This window comes from Enoplosus armatus, chromosome 17 (assembly GCF_043641665.1).
Source record: "Enoplosus armatus isolate fEnoArm2 chromosome 17, fEnoArm2.hap1, whole genome shotgun sequence".
In the NCBI taxonomy this organism is placed as follows: Eukaryota; Metazoa; Chordata; class Actinopteri; order Centrarchiformes; family Enoplosidae; genus Enoplosus; species Enoplosus armatus.
Genome location: NC_092196.1, coordinates 15665352 through 15682702, shown reverse-complemented (window position 1 = coordinate 15682702; position 17351 = coordinate 15665352). Strand labels below are relative to the sequence as shown.

General features: G+C 41.7%; 1 protein-coding gene across 1 annotated transcript; it reads left to right on the top strand.

Moving 5' to 3' along the window:
• Positions 1 to 235: 235 nt before the first annotated feature.
• On the top strand, positions 236 to 16747 carry ints1 (integrator complex subunit 1). The gene is made up of 47 exons (XM_070922778.1): positions 236 to 344; positions 438 to 728; positions 851 to 1047; positions 1154 to 1291; positions 1397 to 1556; positions 1659 to 1764; positions 1912 to 2098; positions 2509 to 2654; positions 2744 to 2885; positions 3039 to 3215; positions 3298 to 3406; positions 3492 to 3612; positions 3714 to 3791; positions 3899 to 4053; positions 4336 to 4432; positions 4522 to 4613; positions 4709 to 4769; positions 4852 to 5049; positions 5352 to 5481; positions 5933 to 6112; positions 6343 to 6492; positions 6579 to 6758; positions 6875 to 6979; positions 7099 to 7266; positions 7546 to 7660; positions 7739 to 7897; positions 7993 to 8139; positions 8245 to 8343; positions 8571 to 8695; positions 8924 to 9178; positions 9277 to 9436; positions 9522 to 9653; positions 10239 to 10407; positions 10918 to 11041; positions 11153 to 11268; positions 11393 to 11480; positions 11613 to 11863; positions 13537 to 13666; positions 14181 to 14314; positions 14433 to 14625; positions 14751 to 14875; positions 15003 to 15112; positions 15312 to 15425; positions 15515 to 15585; positions 15679 to 15770; positions 15993 to 16102; positions 16310 to 16747. Exons 1-47 carry the CDS (start codon positions 290 to 292, stop codon positions 16423 to 16425), a joined length of 6558 nt encoding a protein of 2185 aa, XP_070778879.1. The 5' UTR covers positions 236 to 289; the 3' UTR covers positions 16426 to 16747.
• The last annotated feature ends 604 nt before the right edge of the window (positions 16748 to 17351 follow it).

The window sequence follows — 17351 nt, the reverse complement described above, 5'->3', positions numbered from 1 at the left end:
ACAGCATGCAGGCTGTCAACTGAGACTGAACAGTCTTTTGGTCTGTAACGCTAATGTTGGTTTTCTTTGCCAAGTCATTAGTTATTGTGATTTAGGATCTTAAATAGCTAATTGATGTTAGCTCTAGCCGGTAAGTTTCCTTAAGCTAACGGTACTAAACGTGTGTGTTTTACGTGTGCTAATCTCGTGTTTCTCCGTGTTTTTCTCATACACAGACCACTCCACGCTAGGTTATGTCACCCGCTTAACCTGCTGTGAATTTGGTTTTTACTTGTGCCTGTTGGTCAAAATGAATCGACCAAAGCCTACAACTCTCAGGCGCCCCAGTGCTGCAAAACCATCAGGTATAATGCCAACCCCAGAGTCACCTTGTGTTGTTTTAAGATAAAGATAAAATCACATCTTACTGTGACACCTGCTTTTCCTGCTTTTCCCAGGTCACCCTCCACCAGGAGATTTCATTGCTCTTGGGTCAAAGAGTCAGGGTGGAGAGCCCAAAGCCCCCGCTGTCCTCCTGAAGCCAGCATCCACAGGTTTACCTGCTGACCGTAAGAGAGAGACTTCCTCCACTCTGCCCTCCTCATCGGGTCTGTCCAGCCTCGCCAAGCGGCCCAAACTATCCACCACCCCTCCGGTCAGTGCTCTGGGACGACTCGCTGATGTCGCAGCTGTGGACAAGAGGGCAATATCGCCCTCAATAAAGGAGCCATCAGTGGTACCTATTGAAGGTAAATCAGTGGCTCTGTGCCTGTTTTTTCACAACATAAAAATGGCTACAACATGTATGCTGTATATTTTACATGGTCAAAGTTGCAATGAAAGTTAAAACTCTTTTTTTTTTGTATTGTAGTGTCACCAGCAGTGCTGCTGGATGAGATTGAAGCTGCAGAGTCTGAAGGAAATGATGATCGCATCGAGGGACTTCTGTGTGGAGCAGTGAAACAACTCAAGATGAACCGAGCCAAGCCTGACATAACACTGTACCTCAGTCTCATGTTCCTGGCCAAAATCAAGCCCAACGTTTTTGCTACTGAAGGAATTATTGAGGTAAAATTTCTAACAGTAAGGCTGTAATACATATAAGGAAAGTGACGACTGTCTGGAAGTTGACTGGAATTTTATTATTTTCCACCTGTCTCCATCTTGTCTCAAGGCCTTGTGCAGCCTCCTGCGTCGGGATGCTTCAATCAACTTTAAAGCAAAGGGGAACAGCCTTGTGTCTGTTCTTGCTTGCAATCTGCTGATGGCGGCCTACGAGGAAGATGAGAATTGGCCAGAAATCTTTGTTAAAGTAAGAGTCTCCTAAACACCCAAAATAGTTTTATAAATTCCTTTGTTTACAACGTTTTAGTTTTGCCAAGTAGGAACATTTTGTCAATCTGAAATGTCTTTTCAGGTGTACATTGAGGACTCGCTGGGGGAAAGAATCTGGGTGGACAGTTCTCACTGTAAGAATTTTGTTGACAACATCCAGACTGCTTTTGGGACAAAGATGCCCCCTAAGAGTATGCTGCTGCAGGCTGACACTAGCCGCTCTGGTGGAGATCTCAGTGCAGGTACGGCTACATTGAGAAAACCCACTGGCCTGTTGGGTGTTAGGATTGCTGATGCAGAAAACAAGTGCTGATGCGTTTGTTTTTTTTCCGTTTTGATTTTAGGTAGCAGCCCTCATCCCTCAACCCCCGACGAGGACGACAGCCAGACTGAATTGCTGATAGCAGAGGAGAAACTCAGCCCTGAGGATGATGGGCAGGTTATGCCGAGGTATGAAAACTACCCACATAGATGTGAGGGATGCTACAGTGTACAAGATGATGATTTTGATATTTTATTGATTTGTTCTTGTAAAAAAAAAAAGTACTGATTTCCTGCACCATTTTGTCTTTTGTCTCACCCTCTGGCGTACTGTAGGTATGAAGAACTGGCAGAGAGCGTGGAGGACTACGTGCTTGACGTCCTCAGGGATCAGTTGAACCGCAGGCAGCCGATGGACAATGTGTCCCGAAACCTGCTGCGTCTGCTCACAGCCACGTGTGGTTACAGAGAGGCTCGGCTCATGGCTGTGCAGAGACTGGAGATGTGGCTCCAGAACCCAAAGGTGAGCAACGAATATCCTGCAATAAACCATGTGCAATGCTCAATTTCCTAGTGTCTCATTGGCTATATATTTTCTGTCCACGACCTGTAGTAAAATACTGCATTTGGTGAGTGAATTGAAGGATGATAGTGGCAGTGCTGCAATAACAGATCATTTGTCACAGTGTCTTTTTAAATGAAAGGTAAAAGGTTTCCTATAATAGTCATACATTCTCTTGCACTGTGGTGCCAGTGTATTGATTATTAAATGTAAGAGAAGCAACAATATACTGCAAAATGGCAGTATCTAATATTTTTCTAATTTTCACTTTTTTGTGTGTTTATGTGAAATCATCATGAATATAAAGTCGAGTGTTGATTACTGTAATTAATGAGTTTCAACTCACTTTCTTTGTTTTTGTGTGTGCACAGCTGACTCGACCAGCTCAAGACCTCCTCATGTCTTTATGTATGAACTGCAACAGCCATGGAGCAGATGACATGGAAGTGGTTTCCAACCTGATCAAGATCCGACTCAAACCTAAAGTCCTCCTCAACCACTACATGCTGTGTGTCAGGTCTGTGGAGTCTGCTTTAGTTTTTACTTCTAACTTGTTGTTACACGCAGCGACCTCCACTAACTGGTGCTTTGGCGGTGATTCTCCAGGGAGCTGCTTAACGCACACAGAGACAACCTGGGCACGATGGTGAAGCTGGTGATCTTCAATGAGCTGTCCAATGCCAGGAATCCTAACAACATGCAAGTCCTCCACACAGTGCTGCAGCACAGCCCAGAGCAGGCTCCAAAGGTGAAATTAGAGATTTAAACAAAATAGTACTTTGGAAATAATGTTCCCATTTTAATCATTCATTTGCTTCTGTTTTAATTTTTTGGCTTCTAAAATCTGTTTTTAAATTCTATTGTTTTCTCAAAATCTCCCTGTCTTCCTTTGTGTCTGTAGTTCCTGGCGATGGTGTTCCAGGACTTGCTAACCAATAAGGACGACTACCTCCGTGCCTCCCGAGCCTTGCTGAGAGAAATCATCAAACAGACCAAGCATGAGATTAACTTCCAGTCCTTCTGCTTCGGTTTAATGCAGGAGAGAAAGGAGACCACCTACGTGGACATGGAGTTCAAAGTAAGTATATATGAAAATCCCTCAGTCAGTTTCAGCTTTAATCTTCATGTATTTACACTGTTTATCCTTTTTTTCCCCATAGGAGCGATTTGTTATCCAGGTGACAGATTTACTGACAGTCTCCATGATGTTGGGCATCACCGCTCAGGTCAAAGAAGCTGGCATTGCATGGGACAAAGGAGAGAAGAAGAGTGAGTGCTGTGTGTTTGTATTAATGGTGTATTTATTAACCAAAATATGCATGATTATGGTTTACCCTAGACATGTTTGTTTCAGATCTGGAGGTCCTGAGAGCTTTTCAGAGTCAGATAGCTGCCATCCAGAGGGACGCTGTGTGGTGGCTTCACACCGTGGTTCCCACCATCAGCAAAGTCGGCGCAAAAGACTACGTTCACTGGTCGGTAACTGCATATATCTGATGTGTTTATTGTTCATACTGCACAAGCTAGTCATGTTTTCAGCTGTCTTATATACGATGGATCTCTTTTATGTCTGCAGCCTTCACAAAGTGCTGTTCACAGAGCAACCTGAGACATATTACAAGTGGGACAACTGGCCTCCCGAGAGTGACAGAAAGTGAGTTTTCCTACATTATTCAAAATTAATCATGTTTCCATCCGAGTGTATCCAGCGCTGTCAACTTACTAAGCGTTTTTTTTTTGTTTGTTTTTTTAATTCCTCAGTTTCTTCCTTCGCCTCTGCTCTGAGGTGCCTCTGTTGGAGGACACACTGATGCGCATTCTGGTGATCGGGCTGTCACGAGATTTGCCCCTGGGCCCAGCTGATGCCATGGAGCTCGCAGATCATCTGGTTAAAAGGGCTGCTGGAGTTGGTGATGGTGTGTGAAGTTCCACTTAGGCTGTCACTCATGTTTATGATCACAGTTAAAGCTGTTTATATTACTCTGGCAGAATGTTTGGGCATTTGGTTAACACATGTGCCTCAGTTTAATGAGCAGCCAACTTTTCTTCCATGGGGCATATTCACATCTTATCCTCACAAGTCGGCAAACTGCACGTTAGGAAAGCAAATATGGTTTTCATTGTAATTGTTTGAATACTTCTTGACATGATTCTTGACATATCTGTTTGAAGAGAGCTGACTGCTTCTCTCTAAACAGATCTGGAGGTCCTGAAAGTGGAGAGGATTCAACTCATTGACGCAGTGCTGAATCTGTGTACATACCACCACCCAGAGAACATCCAGCTGCCTGCAGGGTACTTCAACTGTCTTCACTGGCTTTTAACAACAGTTTCAGGTCACACAGTTTACAGTTTAAAATAACAAACGACTCTTAATGTTTAAGGTACCAACCGCCAAATTTGGCAATATCCACACTGTATTGGAAGGCGTGGCTGCTGCTGCTTGTGGTGGCTGCGTTTAATCCTCAGAAAATAGGTACAGAACACTATTTTCTATGTTGCATACAAAAGAGTAGCTATGGTATATATTCTAAGTTATTAAATATATTGTCTGACATTTATTTCCTTTAGGTTTGGCTGCCTGGGATGGATATCCTACACTGAAAATGCTCATGGAGATGGTTATGACAAAGTAGGTGAAGATCATTTAGAATTGAGTAGCTTCAAGATAATATTGCTGAACAACTAATAAACATCTCTCTATGTTTCCATAGTAACTATACCTACCCTCCGTGCACCGTTGCCGATGAGGACACAAAGACGGAGATGATCAACAGGGAGCTGCAGATTTCCCAGAGAGAGAAACAAGAGATCCTGGCCTTTGAGAGCCACTTAGCAGCAGCCTCCACCAAACAGACCATCACAGAGAGCAACAGCTTGCTGCTGTCCCAGCTTACCAGTCTGGATCCACAGTAAGAGACTAAGAGGAATTACCTTGATTGACAAATTGTATTCTCAAAGGAAATGCCTCAGTTCTAAAGTAAAAAAGTTATTCAAATTGGATCTTGAGACTTCGCATGACCATAAGAGTCAAATCCTCAACTTTATTTGGATCAAAGGGAGGTCACAGTAAACTTACACCATCCTACTTTTATATAGTGTAATCATAATGTAAGAAGTCCTGTATTAATGTAAGTTAGCACTTGAACTTAAAAACTTGATAAAAGTGTTGTGACAGCTGTGTGACGGTAAGATGGTTTTTGTTTGTGTTCAGGGGTCCTCCTCGTCGACCTCCTCCTCAGGTCCAGGAGCAGGTAAAAACCCTCAACCAGTCTCTGCGTCTGGGACATCTTCTCTGCCGCAGCCGCAATCCAGACTTCCTCCTGAATATCATCCAGAGACAGGTAATACCATGTACACACTACTACACACTACACAACTGCCCAAAACGTACTGTAACATTGTTCTAGTGCTCACAGTACAAAATGAATGAATGTCTCAAAATAGCTCAGAGACTTTGTCAGGCTACAGATGTAGCTGACGCCTGTATTACCTTCAAAATAGGGATTGTGTCTCAACAAGCACATCACTTGTGTAAAATATCAGCTTGGTACTTCACTGCACTTGCTTTGGATTAGAACCCAGAATCTCTAGTATTGTAAACCTGTGCTTTTCCACCAAAGCTGGATTTCAACTTGAGAAAAATGTTGACAGAGTGATTTATTGGCAGCAAAAACATTGGTTCAAGAACATAAATTGAGCCTGACCTAAAAGGGAAAAAAACCACATGATTCTTTTGTGCTTTTGTGTTCTGTGTGCATCCTGTAACTGTAGTGCATTTTCAATCCTTCACAGGCTTCCTCTCAGTCTATGCCGTGGTTGGCTGATTTGGTCCAGTCCAGTGAGGGGTCCTTGGATGTGCTTCCAGTGCAGTGCCTGTGTGAATTCCTTCTGCATGATGCTGCGGATGACAGTCTGCCAATAGAGGATGACGAAGAGGGAGAGAGCAAAGAGCAGAAAGCCAAGAAGAGACAAGTAAGTTGATAACACCATATCTTACTGTTGGCAGTCAGTAATTACTGAAAAGGTCCTGTTTGTACATTGTTTTTGTTTTTGAATGTTCTTAATGACTGCTCTTTATTCATCTTTGGTCTCAAATTGACGTGCTACATGCTAAATTTATGCTCATGCTTATTTATACTCACTTGTAGCTTGGTAGTACTGACTTTTGACTAATACTGAATTATGATCTCTCTTCCTGTTAGAGACAACAAAAGCAAAGGCAGCTACTTGGACGGCTCCAGGATCTTTTGTTAGGTCCTAAGGCTGACGAACAGACGACATGTGAAGTGCTGGACTACTTTCTGCGTCGTCTCAGCTCTTCTCAAGTGGCATCGAGAGTGCTAGCCATGAAGGTATTGTATTGGAAGCAGAAAACATCATCTTTAGTTGCTTTGTGTGTTAAAGAATGATTCTATTTACATTATATATTTGTGTGCAGGGTTTGTCATTGGTGCTGAGTGAAGGAGGCTTGAAGGATGGAGAGGAGCGCGACCAGCCCATGGAAGAAGACTCGGCAGATGCTGAGCTCTTGCCAGGGTACCAGTGGCTGCTACAAGACCTCCCAAAGCTCCCGTTGTTTGACAGCGTCAGAGGCATGACGTCCACTGCTCTGCAGCAGGTCAGTGTCTGACTCAACAGTCGACTGCCAATAACTGGGAATAAATGTAAACCTTTTTAGGAGGATAGATGAGTAGGAGTCTGAAGGGAATGTCTTGTCTGTCTGCTTCCTTGAAGGCTATTCACATGGAGACAGATCCACAGACGATCAGTGCCTATCTCATCTACCTATCCCAGCATGCACCAGTGGAGGAGCAGGCTTCTCATAATGACCTGGCTCTGGTAATCACGGCGAGTTGCTTAAATTACATTTACATTACATGCTTTTATTTAATCTCAAATCAGTTTTGTTTTCATGGAGCAGTGCTGACATGGATCTCATCCTCATTCAACCTCTATAGGACGTTGCCCGGTTAATCGTCGAGCGTTCCACCATCATGAACAGCCTGTTCTCCAAACATTCCTGCAGGCCTGAGTCAGATGCTGTGCTCAGTGCTTTCCTCACCATCTTCTCTACATACATCAAGAGGATGAGGAAAACCAAAGAGGGAGAGGATCTGTACAGCTGGGTGAGCACTGGCAGGAGTTCTGTTTCTAACTGAGTCATCATTTATATTATGGCTAACATTTTATTGATCCTCTCAAGTGAAGTTTTTAAGTGAAACATCCCCTAAAATCTTGCAATAAAAAGTAAGAGCTATGTTTTGGGCCTTGAAATGAAGTTTCATTTTTGAAGATTAATACCTGTTTGATGTCTGTAGGCATTTGTTGGGGATGTGTAATGAAAAGGAGGGAACTGCATGATAAAACTTGTGCTTGACCAACTTTTTTGTCTTGTTTTGTTTTAGTCGGAATCTCAGGACCAGGTGTTTCTGCGTTGGACCACAGGAGAGACCGCTACGATGCACATTCTTGTCGTCCATGCCATGGTTATCCTGCTGACTCTGGGGCCACCCAAAGGTAGTCCTGTTCACTTTTCAGTTCAATGTTTGCAGTGTTAAAAGGCCTGTAAGAACATAAAACTATTGCGTATTTTTACAGGAGAGAGTGATTTCTACGCTCTTTTGGACATTTGGTTTCCCGACAAGAAACCTCTACCCACTGCCTTCCTGGTTGACACCTCAGAAGAGGCCCTTCTGCTGCCTGATTGGTTGAAACTGAGGATGATTCGGTCAGAGGTTTCTCGATTGGTTGATGCAGGTACAACTTGTCATATTACACAAAAATGTTGTGTACAAAAGTATTGCTGTTTTTCTATTACGTTTTTAACGGAACAATACACGTGTTTCCCCCAGCTTTGCAAGACCTGGAGCCTCAGCAGCTGCTGTTGTTTGTACAGTCCTTTGGCATTCCAGTATCCAGCATGAGTAAACTGCTGCAGTACTTGGACCAGGCCGTCTCCCATGATCCACAGACGCTGGAAGAGAACATCATGGACAAGCGTAAGAGTGCTGCAGATATCCTACTTTTTAAGTGGTTTAGGATTTTGAGATTTGTGGTCTTAAGATATTTATGATTCATCTAATTTTCGATTTATCCTGCAATAGACTACATGGCACACCTGGTTGAAGTGCAGCATGAGCGAGGTGCCACTGGGGGGCACACTTTCCATTCATTACTGAGCTCCTCTCTTCCTCCAGACACAGGTTGGTGACTTTAGCCTCCAAATGGTTGTTTGTCTGCAATTTCAGCTTATTTTATGACACTTTACATTTAAGTCATTGTCTCTATTAAATGTTTAGATTATTCACATTATTGTAAATGCGTTAAACAATATTAAGATTTGTTATAGGTACACATACGATTAAGTATCTGACAAAAAATGTACTAAAAAATGTATGAAAATAATCTAAATTAGTCAATGCCCTGACAGATTCTGCTGAAACAAGTAAGGCCAAAGTTACCGTGGAAACGCCCCACAGCTCTGTGAAGATGAGAGCAGCCAGTCAGCTTCCTGCAGTCGGGCCTGACGATGATCTCACTGGCATGTTGCTCCAGGTGGGATATACCAGCTATTTTTATCTAATTTCTTTGTGGTATGATTGTTTTGTTTTGTTTTCCGTTTGGACTTTTTGGATATCATGGGGTTAAAACGCAGTTCTTTGTGGGCTAAATGTAAAAAAAAATCACCTCACAACAATTTTTTCCTCCATTTGTTTATTCCAAGTTGGCGTTGAGTCACTTCTTTGTCAAACTGACCTGTTTCTGTTTCCTTTGCTTCCATAGATATTCCCCTTAAACGTGGACCCTCGCTGGCACGGCCCCCCTCCCAGCCAGCTCTCTCTGGCCTTGCAGCAGGCCCTGGCTAAAGAGCTGATGCGGGCCAAGCAGGGCCAACTCCAGCAGGGTGGGTTGGCATTTCGGCTCCTACAGGCTATTGCTGCCTTGCTCACCTCTGCTCACGCAGGGCCTGTTGTCATGTCAATGCACCGCAGCCATGCCCTCTCCTGTCCTCTCATGCGCCAACTTCACCTTTACCAGGTAAGGCTTGCTGACGATCAGTTTATAATTCCATGTTGAGTCATAAAACGTTAGAATATAAGAATTCTTTCTTATTTCTCCTGCTTGATGTCTTCCAGCGTCTCGTGTCCCAGGACATTGCCTTCTCCTCGCTATTCCTTAAAGTCATTGTTGAGATGTTAATCTGGTTAGACAACCCAACTGTGGAGGCAGGACCACTGAAGACTCTGCTCAAATCCTTTGCTGGTCAAAACTCTCACAAACACAGGCACAATGATGGTGAGCACCTCAACTCTTAATCTTTTCAAATGTTGATTCATTCATGTTCTATAAACAGCGAGTGACAAGTGTCTCTGGCCTGCAGTGCGTACAGGTTTCCTCCACCTGGCTGAGGCTTTGGCATATCACAGAGAAACTGAAGTGCCCCTGAGAGCCATCATTGCAATGCTGAAAGCTGGAGACAGATGTAATGCAGAAGCAGAGCTCATTGGGAAAGGTATTAATGGAGTCATTGTATGGATGTGAATGTGCTTTTGTTCGAACTGAGCATCAGATTTAGTGTTTCAAACATTAGTCAAATAATTAGTTGATTGACAGAGTTAATTTGTCACAGTTTTGAAACCTGATATATTGTTTTATCAGGTAAAAAACTTTTTTTTGTCATTTATCAAGTAAAATGTCAACTGTTGCATAATTGCAAAGGTTTTTAGAAGTGACTGGCAATGGCCACTTAACTTAGATACATACATTATTGTCATTACAGTGTAGGGGTTTTGTTATTTTTTCAGTACAGCAAAAGTAATAAGAAACTGATCTGTGGATTTTAGATTTTTCAAAGACAAACAGTGCTTTACAATAAAAAGTAGTAACAAAAACAGTAGCTTGAATTGAGAACAAATCCAGTGGTGAATTGTTTGATAGACTATGAACTGAAGCAAAAGCCTCGTACTAAAAGATTCATGTAATACAATATATTGTTACACTCATAGTTAGCTGCCACATTTAACATTTTTGTTACACAAGGAAGCATAATGGCAATCCAAAGCCCATTGCTAAGCATGCTGTTTTTATTATATTCCAGTGTTACAAGGGCTGATGGAGGTGAGGTCGCCGTATTTGGAGGAGCTGCTGTCTCTGCTGATGACTGTTGGTACACAGAACGGGACAGCTGGCCCCGTTGCCACGGTGATTTCCTTGCTGCTTCAGGAAAGTGAGGAGCGAGCTGTGAAAAAGGAAGTGGATTCCAACAAGTGAGCACGGCAATTCTATTTCCCTCTCAAGTCATGCAAGAAACATTTATATTTGACAGCGCTCGATGACAAACACAGCTGCCTGTGACAAAATAGGCAAAGTGGCGTTTGCTGTCCGTGGCCTTGTACTCTGAAACTGCTATTGGATTTGGTTTGGAAAGGTTTAATTGGGTTTGCAGCTTTATATTGGCTTTGCAGATTCACTCGCTGTGAAAATCATAGAACAGTTTACACAATCTTTTCTATGTTGGGTTCAAGCAACACTGCCAGTGAGGCAGGTACATACTGAGAGGTCGCTCACTGACACATAAGGTCTCTTAAAAACTTGGATTTGTTGGCTGTAATGAACCAGAACGTTGGTTACATGAAGCACATGAACATTGGGTATTAGCTCTGTTGTATTCTACACATTATCTTTCTGCTGTCTTGATTATTAAGGCTATAGGAATTGAATAGATGTTCAATCACATCTCCATTGAGGTAACTTTTCAGTTTCACCTTTGCCAGCAGCTCTGAGGTGACAAAGTCGGGACTGAGCTCTGGGCTGCTGGTTGATTGGCTGGAGCATCTTGACCCTGAGGTCACTTCAGTGTGTCCAGACCTTCAACAGAAACTGCTGTTTGCGCTCAACAAGGTAAGATAAGCATTGCCTGCAGATAATGTACTTCTCTTGTCTTATCACACCGGAGTAAGTGTTTGCTTGGCGTTACTGACGCATCCTTTCTTACCGTTTGTCTTATTTCAGGCACGCGGAACCCCTGCCTACAGACCTTATCTTTTGGCTTTGCTTACACATCAGTCAAACTGGTCCACCCTCCTGCAGTGCATCAGTGCTCTTCTCAGCAAGCGCAGAGACTACAAGTACACAATTTTTCAAAACATTTTATGTTTTGCATGACTTGTAGATTAACCTACAGTAATTTTATTGAGCATGATGTTTCTTACAGTGAGAGATTATTCTAACTGTCTGCGTAACACTTTTCAGACTTGACCCATCATCGGCCCTGGATTTCCTGTGGGCGTGCAGCCACATCCCGCGTATCTGGCAAGGACGCGACCAGAAGATCCCTCAAGTGAGATCAAAAGCCCACATACAAAATCCCTAGTTGTCACCCTTTTTTTCTGTGTTTTGATGAGACGGAGGTCAGAGGGAGTTCATTCTGTTGAAGCTGATGACTCGTGTATTTTTCTTTTTTTCTGTGCAGAAGAAAACGGAGAAGTTTGTGCTACGACTCAGTTCGGAGGAGCTCATCAGCCTGGTCGACCTGATCTTGTCAGAGTCAGAACTCAACAGTCGCGACTCGCCCCGCGATGACAAAAGCATCTTGGACCAGGCCTCCTGTTCCCTCATCCAGTCCAGGCTGCCCCTCCTTCACTCCTACTGCAATGGAGATCTAGAAAACATCAAGAAAGTCTCAGAGTATCTCATCAACTGCACAAAGAAATGGGAGGACAGGTAAGGTCATGTTATTGTTTCAACACTCATCTTGTATTGCATGTCTGTCCGTCCTGGAAGAAGGATCTCTCCTCTGTTGCTCTTTCTGAGGATTCTTCCATTTTTTTTTGGGGGGGGGGTTCATTATACCAATCAAGGGTTTAAACACAGAGGGTGTCATATGATATACAGATTGTAAAGACCCTTGAGGGAAATTTGTGATATTATTTACAATATTATTTATAAATAAGATTGACTTGAGTTAACTTGACTTCTATTCTCAAATCTTTCCTCCATCTTATCCCTCCATATTTGAAGACACATATGCTCATCACATTTTGTTGTATAAGGTTCACCAAAATGCTCAGCCCATCCATTTCGACACATTGTATTGTTCTTTCTAATTAGCTCAGCTATGGCCAGTCCCTTTTTTCCCTGTTAGGGTGTGCTGATAAACTTGGGGTAAATCGCAGTAGATTTTCCTTCTCAGTGCAGATGAACTTTTTAGACTTCCTCTGTCAGCCACAATGCTGTGGACCAGGGAAAACTCGATAATTAGGTCTATTGGTGTGAAATTAAAACCAGCAGAAGTCGTCTGTACTGTGATCTCTTTAAAAGCTCAGTGTATTATAATGAAGCCAAGAGGATTAAGGCTGAAGCTCTAAACTTGCCTGTGTTGTGAATTCCTGCTCTGACTTAGCTGTCAGAGATCAGGGTGCAACTCTTTGTGGAGGCAAACCCTCCTTTCATGAATATGTCTCTGGTTATTAAACCACTTTAATGAGGAAACTTTGGCCAAGGTCAAGCAAAATTAGCTTCCGAATTACAGTATTTTAAGTACAGTTAAGCTGTCTGGTAAAATTGTTGCTAGTGAAAATATGGTAGGATAAAAACATGTTGAAAGTAAAGGGTTTTGGCCTTGTGTTGAATAAACACTTGATTGTGTGTTGACCATTCTTCTTGTGAAACCTCGCTGTCAGATAAGCTGGTGTTTATTCCAATTACACACCAACCATTGAACAACGAGCGAGTCTTTACTCTTGGTCAAGGTCGCTCTGATTTGCTTAATTCGTAGCTGTAATAAACTCTTCAGTTAGTTGACATGACAAGAGACAAGAGCCTTAGAGGATTTTATGAAACCACAGTGACTTGAAGGCAAATGCCTCAGAATTACATTACGTTATTCATGTGTCTAGTTTGTATTAATGTACATTAATTATTGTCGCTTGTTGACAGAAACAATAGAGGAGTGCTTTATCATGCTCTCTAATCTGTTATCTCATATCAGCTCTGTTCCTAATCCATTGAAGTAAGTAATCCAGTGAATTTGACAAAACCCAAGGTAAATTTTCTGGGAAACGGGGAATATTGTTTGCTTTATGATGTTAGTCTCACTATAGAGTAAAACTCACTTGAGTTGAAAAGCTGTGACAAACTTTCTATGCTGCTCAGAATTGGTCAACCAGTCACTGTCAATTAAATAGCTTCAAGCTACACAACTCAATAACATCAGGGATTACAGTCTTGATTATTATGTTACTAAGCTTCTAGGTTTACCATGGACAGCTGAATTGTCCTAAGCCAATAATAAAATGTGTTTTCCCTGAAGTGAATGGCATATTCCTGTAGTTGATGCCTTCTGTCTAAACCATAGCATACAGTGTACATCCCAGTTTGTTTATTTTGTCTTTCAGTGCGATGAGTAAGCGGTGCCAGAACTTGCTGCTGCAGATCTATCTGCATTTCCCTGAGGTCATCCAGCATGTTACCCTGCCTGAAGGCACCCTCAGCAGTGGGGGAGCTGCATATGGCAGCAGCTGCAAGGTAAGACCACATAGTTTTCTAAATGTAAGTGATTTTGTTGTGACATTTGAATTTCTATGTCCTGCTACCATGGTATAATGATATGTTTGTTTATTCTTCTTGTGAATATAGTAGCAATGTCATACTGTACTTAGACTAGAGGCTCTTCATATTGAGTGAAATATCTGATTAGATTCTTAAATATATTTGGATATTACAGAGTAAAAACTGATTTTGTAATTGCTGTAAAATTAAAACCAACAGGACAAGCAACAGAAACAAATGCACTTAAATATTCCATTGCTTATCACAAAATACATCACAAGTCATGACCTACAGCCTTCGCTGAGTTCCATAAACTGCACACTTCACAGGAAGCGAACTTAATGCTGAAAATTAGGATCTGGGATTTCGTCTGTTGTTGACAACTCAAAGAAAACAATGGTTTTGTTTTATGGATTGAATTTGCATATATTCACCATGATATGTCACAGTACAGTATATGGTATATTCTTAAATTATGTGTTTTTCTCAGCTTGATATCCTGGTGCATCGCCTGGTCACACTGCTTGCTGATATAGGAGACTCAAAGTCTGCTGAGAGCCGTGTGTCTGATGCCAACCTTGCATGTAGGAAGCTGGCTGTGTCGCACCCCGTCCTTTTGCTCAGGTAAAAAAACTAGGTGATACTCTATGCAGTAGTATTTTGATATGTAGTCTATAAACACTCGATTTTCTGTTGCCATAAGAGAGGGTTCAGCCTGTTTTTCCTTTCTTTTTTTCTCCAGACACCTGCCTATGATTGCAGGTCTCTTACATGGTCGCATTCACCTTAACATGCAAGAGTTTCGGCAGCAAAACCACATGACGTTCTTTAGTAATGCGCTCGCCATCCTGGAGCTGCTGCAGCCGCTTGTGTTCCACAGCGACCACCAGAGGGCGCTTCAAGACTGCCTTCTGTCCTTTATGAAGGTCCTTCAGGTGGGCGGCTCATACACCGTCAAATCTTCACCATAGGATTTAGGATTGAGATCAGACGTCACTACTTGTTTTAATGAGTTTTACAATGTTCTTACATGTATGAACATGCATCTTTCTTCTTGTAGAACTTTCAGAGGACCCGTTCTCCGTTGGTCTTCATCAACAAGTTTTTGCAGTTCACACAGAAATACATCACCCACGATGCAGCAGCCGCTATTCCCTATTTACAGAAGCACTCTGACATCTTGCAGTAAGCATATCCTCAAAAATATCCTTTGCATGATAAAATTGTGACAGTTAAATGGCAAACCATGAAACCATGTATTTACAGCAACTATGGCTTTATTAGAGATTTGTTTTGCTGTTTCTCCTGCCAGGGTTCTGTGTGCAGAAAACCCAGACCTGGTTCAACTGAAATCTCTGCTGGCTGGACTCACTTTGCCAGTGAGAAGTTCTTCTGCAGAGGTTGCGCCAGAAGATAGAGATGGTAAGCACAGGAGGATTTTCTGAGTTCATAGAGTTGTTGCAGAGCCCACATATGACTGAAGAACATTGCACATAAAAACCTTGCAATAATTTGTGTATGTCTTCATCCATGACATTTTGTGTAAACCTAAAGAGCCACTGTTGTACCCTTTTCTTGCAAACTACAATTTTGCTAAATAATTGTTTTCGCTCTTTACCAGACGACTTGGCCACTGGTTCTCTGCCCCTAGTCAACATATCTGCCTCAGTTTCACTGAGTGCGGCTGACATGACAATGTACCTGAAAAAGATGTCGAGGGGAGAGGCAGTCGAGGGTAACTAACATTCTGCTGCAGCAATTTCACATGTATAAATCTTATATCACAATGAGTAATGTGTGTTTTATTTCCCCCGTCTGTTACAGATGTGTTGGAAGTGTTGACAGAGGTGGATGAGAAGTCGAGGAGGAGCCCAGAGATCATCCAGTACTTCATTGTGAGTCATAAACAACAGAAACAAAGAAAAGGTCAAGTGTAGTACCCGTCGTTGTGTAACACGTCAATCACCACCCTGTGTCACTGTTTGTAGAATGATCTGCAGAGACTCATGGCTTCCTCTGAGGAGTTGTGTCGGAACATGGCTTTCAGTCTGGCCCTGCGCTGCATCCAGAATAATCCCTGGTAAGTTTACAGAACTCTGGGACGAACCACCTACAGAAAGCAAGCTGGAGCTGAGAGGAAATGTGTGGAGACGAATAAAGAAAAGCCAATGTTTTAAAATAATAATGGTGTAGTAATACCCACCTGTCTATCAATCAATCTTCAATCTATCTTTCTGCAGACTTTTATCTGTTAACATTTAGTGTTTCTCTTACGTAATAGTGTATGTTTTCTATGTTGCAGCCTGGCAACAGACTTCCTGCCAACCTTCATGTACTGTATGGGCAGTGGTAACTTCGACGTGGTACAGACTGCTCTCAGGAATCTTCCAGAATATGTGCTTCTCTGTCAAGGTAAGACAACACTCTTTAGTCACATTCTTGTTGACAGTGATCTGGTAAGAAGCAGTCACTCCTGTGCCTGTCTTGTCTTATAATCACATGACCGCGCAATATTTTTTATCAAAAGAAAAAGTGATTTAACGCAGCATGCACCCAAAGTCCTGGTCAGAGTCACACGTCCATAGCTTCATGTTGTAATGTGCTTTTTTCCTCTCACAGAACACGCTGACATCTTGCTCCACAAGGCGTTTTTAGTGGGTATCTACGGACAGATCGACACCAGTTCAATGATCTCAGAGTCTATGAAGGTCCTTCACATGGAAGCAACAACATAACAATCGTACAACTCCACATCCGATTGAAAACAGTGTCATTTTAATTTTCTGCATTCCAGATCAAAATTATATTTTATGTCCTTTAGTTCAAACATTGCTCTAATTTCATCATGACAGAGAACAAACTCTGTGGCTCTTCAGTGGTTCAGATTAAAGGATCCTCCAGTGAGCTGGTAGCTACCAGTAATATAATAACTTATGGATAATTTAGTGACTTCAAAGAATACATTTAAATTCCCCCTAAATTAGTTGAAAATGTAATAATTGAAACCATAAAATTGCTGTTATTGTAATAATGCCACAATTAGTGCATTTATTACCTCTTAAGGGATGTAAGTCATTTTTAACTGATGATGTAATGATACATTAACCAATAATGAAAAAAGATAAGAATTTGAGTATTATTAGGTGGTGTTATTATATAATCAGTTAAAGACAACACAGAATATATGAAATTGGAGTCATAGTCAACAATACTAATTAATCACATTGAAATTAAAACAGTTTTTATTGCATTGACAGACATTTTAGTGGGAGTTTTTGCACTTCTACAGTTAGTATATTACTAACAGATACATTATTACAAATTACAGAGCTCAATGCATTTTTGGAAAATAACACATTTGTTATGGCTTAATATTTTTAATTGTATGAATATGAAATATCAACATTATTGTATGGTTAAAAAGCTGACTGTAGTAGTAGTTGTATTTAATGGACATAAATATTTCTGCTCGTGGTCCACCATCCAGTGTTGTATTGTAGCAATTTCTCCATAATTTTCAGGGTCCAAAATCTAAAAGTCAGTAGAATCTGACTAGATACCAACTTACTGTATTACACAAAGGATGTAATTTAGTAACTGTTTACTGACTTTCAAATTAGTAAGACTAAGAAGCCAAAATGAATGAATACAATATTAATTG

What these genes read in the sequence shown, in the direction of transcription:
- ints1 (XM_070922778.1), top strand. Translation starts at nt 290, where the DNA reads ATGAATCGACCAAAGCCTACAACTCTCAGGCGCCCCAGTGCTGCAAAA. An exon ending in CCTCCCGAGAGTGACAGAAA is followed by an intron (nt 3,792 to 3,898) that starts GTGAGTTTTCCT and finishes TTAATTCCTCAG; the next exon opens with TTTCTTCCTTCGCCTCTGCT. An exon ending in AGCAAGCGCAGAGACTACAA is followed by an intron (nt 11,269 to 11,392) that starts GTACACAATTTT and finishes AACACTTTTCAG; the next exon opens with ACTTGACCCATCATCGGCCC.